The 7,969-nt window shown below is 46.6% G+C and overlaps 1 protein-coding gene across 3 annotated transcripts in view; it reads left to right on the top strand.

Annotated features, from left to right (window-relative positions):
* Positions 1-7,522, top strand: part of GPRC5B (G protein-coupled receptor class C group 5 member B) — a 24,736-nt gene extending 17,214 nt beyond the window's left edge. For 2 of the 3 annotated variants that reach the window (XM_021714462.1, XM_008062355.2), the window contains 2 exons: positions 2,705-2,841; positions 4,117-4,199. In XM_021714462.1, coding sequence (XP_021570137.1) covers positions 2,705-2,841; positions 4,117-4,161 — 182 coding nt within the window. In that variant the 3' untranslated portion in view covers positions 4,162-4,199. Of the gene's footprint in view, positions 1-2,704; positions 2,842-4,116; positions 4,200-6,278 lie in introns of those variants that run through there. The other variant, XM_021714459.1, reaches the window with a different exon arrangement.
* Positions 7,523-7,969: the final 447 nt, after the last annotated feature.

The following is a 7,969-nucleotide window of genomic DNA, read 5'->3' as shown; positions in this document are numbered from 1 at the left end:
ACTGCACTCCAGTCTGGGTGACAGAGTGAGACTCCAACTCAAAAAAAAAAGAAAAAAAGGCTGGGCACAGTGGCACATGGCTATAATCCCAGCACTTTGGGAGGCTGAGGTGAGAGGATTGCCTTAGCCTACAGGTTTGAGATCAATCTGGGAAACTTGGTAAGACTTCGTCTCTACAATAAATTAAAAAATTAGCTGGGCATGGTGGCGCATGCCTGTAGTCCCAGCTACTTAGAAGGCTGAGGTGGAAGGATCACCTGAGCCCAGCAGTTCGAGGCTGCAGTGGCCGTGAGCGTGTCACTGCACTCCAACCTGGGCAACAGAGTGAGACTCTGACTCAAAAAAAAAAAATAGCCAGGGTGTAGTCCCATGTACTAGGGAGGCTGAAGCAGGAGGATTGCCTGAGTCTAGAAGTTCGAGGCTGTGGTGAGCTGTGCTCTTTCCACTGCACTCCTGCCTGAGTGACAGAATAAGACTCTGACTCAAAAGAGCACAGATTCTGTCAGGGTTCGAATGCTGGTTCTGTCTCTTACCAGCTGTGTGACCTCTTGGGCAAGTTACTTAACGTCTCTGTGTCTCAAGTAAAGTGAAAATAATACAAGTATCTATCATGCTATGAAAATTGAGTAAATGTATATAGAGTGCTGTTCATAGTGCCTGCCTCCGGGTTGGCACTCTCTGAAGGTTAACTGTATTACTAAGGTGATCTTGATCCCTGCCCCAAGTAATTTGGGAAAAACCCAAGCACTCTTGCTGCTTTTTTTAAAAAAGCACCTCCTTTCAGGGAAGACTTTTAAGTGAGGCTTTTCTTAGCAAAGCAAGACTAGTACTTTCAATGAGAATGAAGATGCCATCTTACAACCGAGACTTTGTTTTGATTTGTTTAAATAGTGCTTCTACTTTCTCTTATTTTTTATTTTTTTAAATTTTTAAATTTTTTTTTTGAGTTGGAGACTCACTCTGTCGCCCAGATTGGAGTGCAGTGGCCACTTCCGGCCACCGCAGCCTCGAACTGCTGGGCTTCGGCGATACTTCCGCCTCAGCCTTACAAGTAGCCAGAATTACAGGCATGCGCTACCACGCCCAGCTGATTTTTTGATTTACTGTAGAGATGAGGTCTCGCTGCCCAGGCGGGTCTCGAACCCGCGGGCTCAGGCAGTCCACTCACCTCAGCCTCCCAAAGGCACGGGATTACAGGCTGAGCCACTGAGCCCGGCTGGCTCTTATTTTTTAAAATAAGACTTTTTTTTTTTTTTTTTTTTTTTGAGTTGGAGTCTCACTCTGTTGCCCAAACTGGAGTGCAGTGGCTACTCTCGGCAACCACTTATCTTTGTCTCTATAGTTTTGCCTTTTCCAGAATAATATAGGGTTGGAATCATATGAAAGGTAGTTTTTACATACTGGCTTCTTTCACTTAGCAATGTATGTCTTTTCAGTTAATTTCGTTTTTCTTTACAAAACAGAAATTTAAATCTACAAGTACAGTAAATTAACAACATTTTTACCCACCTTTCGGGGGGAAAAAGTGCTGACATATTTTGCCATGTTAGCTTCAGTTATCCCTTTTTTTTTTTTTTGAGTAGGAGTCTCACTCTGTTGCCCAGGCTGGAGTGCAGTGGCATGCTCACAGCCACCGCAACCTCCACCTGCTATGCCCAGGCGATCCTTCCACCACAGACTTCCAAGTAGCTGGAAGTATAAGTACCCACTACCACATCCAGCTAGTTTTTTTGATTTATTGTAAAGATGAGGTCTCATCCAGTTGCCCAGGCTGGTCTCGAACCCCTGGGCTCAGGCAGTTCTCTCGCCTCAGCCTCCCAAAGTGCTGAGATTATAAGCGTGAGCCACCGTGCCCAGCCCAGTTGTCCCTTTTATTCCTCTTTAGAAATAATAACCCTGCACTTGTGGTTAGAGCCCTTGTTCCCGATCTCTTTCCAATGAAGACGGAACTGTCATATACTTGACGTCCATGTTCTTGGGGCTTCTACCTTTGTGTTTCCAGAAACAGCCAACAGTTGTTTTTGTTTTATTTTGTTTTGAGTTGGAGTCTCACTCTTGTCGCCCAGGCTGGAGTGCAGTGACACGCTCACGGCCTTGACCTGCTGGGCTCAGGTGATCCTTCTGGCTCAGCCTTCCAAGTAGCTGGAACTACAGACGCACACCACCACGCCTGGCTAGTTTTTCTGTGATTTACTGTAGAGACAAGGTCTTACCAAGTTGCCCATGCTGGTCTCGAACTCCCCAGCTCAGGCAGTCCACTCGCCTCGGCCTCCCAAAGTGCTGGGATTACAGGCTGAGCCACCATGCCTGGCCAGCCAACAGTTTTGAGTGGTGTGATGTAGAACTTCACGTGAGTGGCATTCTGCAGTGAGGACTTTTGCCAAAGGAATCCCTCTGCATTCTGAGGGATGCAGAGGCACTGTCACCCAGGCCTGCAGGGCCGCGCGGCCCAGGGAAAGGTGAAGTCTCAACCCTGGGCCTCTTCCCCCTGAGAGCCGCCTCCACCCTGGGCTCTACCACCCCCTCCTGAGAGCCTGAGAACAAAACCCTTTTGTGACTTTTGTTTTGAATCAGGCTTGTGACAAAGGGGAGGAGTGACTGCACTGGGTGGGTGGAGCTGCCCCGGTGCGTTGTTGATGCAGGGGAAGAAAACAAAATTGTGTCTCTTTTTTGGCATTGTTGTATTGCCAATCCCTCCCTCCAGCTCTCCGAACAGCAGGATTTCCCAACGGCAGCTTGGGAAAGAGGCCCAGCGGCAGCTTGGGGAAAAGACCCAGCGCCCCGTTTAGAAGCAACGTGTATCAGCCAACCGAGATGGCCGTCGTGCTCAACGGTGGGACTGTAAGTATCAGGAGGCCTCAGGCATAGTGTGGGGAGCAGCTGCACCAGGGTCACGCTGCCCAGTGGAGGCTGCCTCTGTGGCCTGCTAAGACAGCAGCTCAGGTCGCCATCCCCTGCAGCTAGGATGCATGCAGTGCTTTCATCTCCCTACTTTCTCTCTCTGCCCCCTTTCTCCATGCACAGGGAACCCACTGAGACTTCACGAACCATCTGCAGGTTCGTTTGAAAGAGTCCACGTAGCTTGGGGCTCCTATACCCAGTGGATTCTTTGCCTTTTGTTATCCAGTGCCCCAGCCTGAGAGGTGGCTTTTAGGAAAAGCCTAGAATGATGAAGCCCCCTGGCCCCAGCAGATTTTGCTGACATCCAACCTAGTTTAAGTCTCCCCTCTGTCTTGGTGACCTAAGAGATGTCTTAAGAAAGTGAAGCGATTACCATTTCTCTTCCTCAAACACAAAAAAGCAAGTTTGCTATCTGATGCCAAACAGCCCTTCAGGAGAATCATCATCGTTTACGTTTGCCTCCGCAGAATGACATCATCTCGTTTCTCCAGCAATCCAGAGACGTTCGCTCATCCCCACATTTAATTTCCAAGCATAGCTACACGCTTCTTTCAGAAAAAACGCATGAGCCAGTTTACATGTGTAAATTGGATTTCCATTCTTTTTATCATGTGCCAATTCCATAACGCAATCTGAACTTTTTTTTTTTTAAATGTAAGTCAGGGATGGTCTTTGATCTCCAGAGGGAACACGGGTTTCCCTGGCCTTTTGAATGGTATGCTGGGCATTGGTTTGCCTTGATTTGGAACAGGCTCAAAGATAAACAGAATCACACATTTGCATTCTTAAAACCCCCTGCCATCCACTGGGCTGTTTTATTGTCCGATGCCAAGAAAAACTCCACTCCCAAGCATTTGGCTTGTGTGCTATAATAAATACGGTTAGAAAAGGCCTCATCAGTCATTCTTAAGCCCTCCTGGTTACTTCAAGGCCAGTATGTGGAAAAAAATACCCAGAACTTGGAAGGTAGATGAGTTTCTGGGTAAGGAAACGTACATGTATTAGGGTTGGATGGTTCTAGAAAAGGGAGATGGCTTCCCAAGAACTGCTGCAGCATAGCACGCAGTGGTTGCTGCCTTTCTTGGGAATTATCCATCTCGCAGAGGTAAAAAAGCACAGTAACTTGTCTTTGGCACGTCGTTAATGAATCAGTTTCTGATGTTGACTTTGCAAAGCACAGAGTTCTTAGTGTGTTATCCTTATGTGTTATTCCAGATCCCAACTGCTCCGCCAAGTCACACAGGAAGACACCTCTGGTGAAAGACTTTAAGTTCCAGAGAATAAGAATCTCTCTTACCGATCTTACTCCCTGGCTGTGTCTTTCTTGAGGGAGAAATCGGTAACAGTAGCCGAACAAGGCCGCTTCACAGCCAGGAAATTTGGAAATCCCAGCCAAGGGGATTTCGTGTAAATGTGAACACTGATGAACTGAAAAGCTAACACCGACTGCCCTCCCCTCCCCGCCACACACACAGACACATAATACCAAACCAACCTTGATCCCCGCAAACTAAAGCAAAGCTAATTGCAAATAGTATTAGGCTCATTCGAAAATGTGGCTGGGAAGACTGTTTCATCCTCTGGGGGTAGAACAGAACCAGATTCACAGCTGGTGGGCCAGCCTGGTTGGTTGGATATGGGGGACCCTCCCCAGCAAGTGCTGAACCCCAGGTGGCCTGTTGGAGATGACCATCGTTGAGGAGGATACATGGAGGCTTTTCCACTGGCTTGCCTGGTGGTTTGCACATTTCAGGGAGGTCAAGAGAGTTAAGGAGATTGTGGGTGGGATTCCAAGGTGAGGCCCAACTTTATAGCCAGTAGTGGTGGAGGGACCCTGGCATGTGCCAAAGACAAGAGGATTGCTGGACATTGAAGTGACCATCACATTTAGAAAGTGGTGACCCCAGGAGTTTCAGACCAACCTGGGCAACACAGCAAGACCCTGCTCCCTCTCTACAAAAAAATTTAAAAATTAGCCAGGCATGGTGGCGTGTGCCTATAGTCCCAGTTACTTGGGAAGTTAAGGCGAAAGATCGCCTCAGCCCAGGAGGTCAAGGCTACAGTGAGCTGTGATTGTGCCACTGCACACCTGGGTGACTACACGGCCTAGGTGACACAGCGAGACCCCAACTCAAAAAAAAAAAAAGAAAGAGTGGTGAACAATCACTGTTCCTTCTATGGACCTCCTACTCTAGTGCCTATGGCAAGAATGCAAGCCCTGCCCCTTCCCTTCATAGAAATAGTCTGGCTTGGGGCAGCAGTCCCTCTTCCTTGATCATCTCACCCTCTTCCTGTACATACAGGTGCTCCTCCAAGCCCAGTTTTATTCCCATGTTCATTTCAGAAGCTCCCATGGGGTCACCAGTTAAAGCCCACCCCAGAAGGCAGGTTTTCAGCAATGATGTCACCTGGTGGGGGTTCCTTCTAGGATGGAGAGGTGACATCCTGCTGCCTAGCAAGCAGTGACTTCTTGGGTCTTCTCCATTTGATACAGTGAACGCTCTTGGGTGGACCGGATCACGTGAGGGTTTCTTGCTGCTTTTGGAGGCTGTGGAACATTTTTGTCTTGGTTTTCTGCAGGTTCCATGCAAATGGCTCTTTTCAAAGCCCATTGTTTCTCTCATGGTTTTCATCTGTCCTAAGCAAGTCATTCCTTTGTTATTTGGCATCTCGAACATCTTGGCCATGAAAAGCCCCATGTTCTCTGACTGTTTGGCCAGCATAATTGCTAGCAACGAAGCAAAGAGTTTTAACCGGCATGGAATGTATAAATGAGGGTGGGTCTTTTGCATATACTCTAATCACTACATTGCTTTTTTTCTATAAAACTACCCATAAGCCTTTAACCTTTAAAGCAAATGAAAAAGGTTAGTGTTTGGGGGTGGGGGGGGACTGACCTCTTCATAAGCCAGTAAGTCTGAGCTGAGTATGTTTTAATAAATTTTCATATTTCTCAAAGCCCTAGTCTCTGCTGTGTCCCCTCCCTGTCCCCACCCTGTCCTTGGAAAGCACTGGGGAAAATAAGGTCAATCTGGCCATCCCTGTGTGGCCCTCCTGCGATTTTTCCTTAACAACCAATGCATTTCCTGTTTTGCAATGCATGGGGGTGGAAAAGCATGGTCCCCAAATGCCGTTCTTCTCTGCCCTTCCAGGAAGCACCCCGCCTCTGCCCAGAGCATGTGCTTGCTTCTAGAAAACCCCATTCCAATCCTCTGCTCGAGGATCATACTGACTGGGGAAGACTGGGAGGGAAGGAAGTTAGGACCTGGGTGGAAGTGGGGATGGCTGCATGCAGACCCCGTATCCTGAAAAGAAAGAACTCTCCCAACACGGTCCAATCTGGTGGAAAACGACAGTATCACACATTCTCGTGCCAGGAAATGGCTGCTCACCCCCGCTCTCTGGAGTCCTTTGGAGCTTTCTGATCCCATGTACACGATGGAGCAATCCACACGATCGTTTTCTAAGTTCTTTGTTGTCCAAGCATATAAGGTGAGCACAGCATAAATGGCTACCCGGGAAAGCAGTGTTTCCCTACCATAAAAAGGAACAATCTTTGAGCCAAGGGGAAAGCTCACTTAATGAGTTCCCCATCTTTTTTTTTCTTTTTACATCTGATATTGTTGTTGCGCTTCTGGGTTTTATTTTGGCTTGAGAGTGGGCTGAATGCCCTCAGGATGGGGGCAGAGGCTGGGGTGAGGGGTGAAGGGTGAAAGCTGTTCTTTTTCTAATGACTTCACCTGAGAAGTACCAAGAGGCATCTTTACCAAGAGACTGCAACAGCACCCGGCTGACCCCACGGAGCAAGGTTTTAAAGACAAAACTAAAAAGCACCTCTGTTTAGAATCTATTTGATGTAAACAAGACTTGTTTGGGGAAAATGACCTGGAAGGAAAGCATCTGTGATCAAAATCCCTCATTGTAAGCACAAATCGTTCCATGTCTGGTTACTAAAATCGCCTTGGGACTATAACAGCCACTCTTGCCGCCCCCCCCCCCCTTTTAATAGAAAATTGTTCTATCCTGGATTTCTCTCTGGAAATCGAGGGTGGGGAGAGGGATTCAGCTCTTACAACTTGCAAACTGGGAAGTTCTGTGCGTCTCAAGGGTTTCCAGGACTGAAGATCCGGTTGTTGGAAGCTGGGTGCCCAGTGCTTTTTTTTAAAGCCCAGATGCCGTCAGGGCCCACTGAACAAGTGTGAACTGGGGGCGGTGTTCTTGGTTGGCCAAGGCTGAGTTGAACGTCTCAGGCTGAACCCCAAACTGAAAGGGAGCATTGTGGCTTTTATAATCCAATGATGCAATGATTATACCAGCTTACAGGAGTTCTCAGCAGGTGCTTTTTATTAATTGATAAAGAGCTAAGGCTCATTTTTGATAGATAATATATATTTATTAAATGCATTAATGTGTGTTTTATAATGTACCTTTATCTTCCCCTGGCTGACTATCGCATACTTATTAAAAAAAAATCGTTAAAGAAATTTTAAGACAATCAATGTGTACCATAAATGACTATATAAATATTACAGATTTAAAAGGTTGTAAAGCATGGGCAGATAGGTTTTATTTTCAAAATGCTGTTCTTAACACAAAAATAAAGGCTTTACTATTTACTTAAGACGTGTGGTAGCTTGTCAAAACAACCCAATGCAACTCCTAGGCTTTTGGATCTGCCCCAAGGCTGTCTGTGGTATTTGAATGAGAAAATCCTGATTAACAACAACCACAGAACAAATGAGGGTAATAAGTTAATTTACCCATAAAAATGAAAACTTTCTATAATACCATGGGGCCTAGATATTTCTTGTTGTCTGGGTTTAAATGTCTCATCTTGTTGGGTTTGCAAGAAAAGTTAAGGGCCAGCCTCTCCTGGAAATGATCAGAAACAGTGTCTCTTTTATAAAAAGTAGTCACCAGGTACACTTAAAACTCGATTCTGAGGTTGGGGATTTAAATTAAAATATGGATCATTGCAAACGCTGCCCAAAGGGGGAAGTTACATGAGCACTGCAGCCTCTCTTGGGGCTGGAGCTCCTTGTACATTTTGACAGAGATCAGTGTAGAA

Source organism: Carlito syrichta, unplaced genomic scaffold (assembly GCF_000164805.1).
Source record: "Carlito syrichta isolate Samal-C Ts95f unplaced genomic scaffold, Tarsius_syrichta-2.0.1 Scaffold95881, whole genome shotgun sequence".
Classification (NCBI taxonomy): domain Eukaryota; kingdom Metazoa; phylum Chordata; class Mammalia; order Primates; family Tarsiidae; genus Carlito; species Carlito syrichta.
This window is presented reverse-complemented; position numbering and strand designations above follow the sequence as displayed.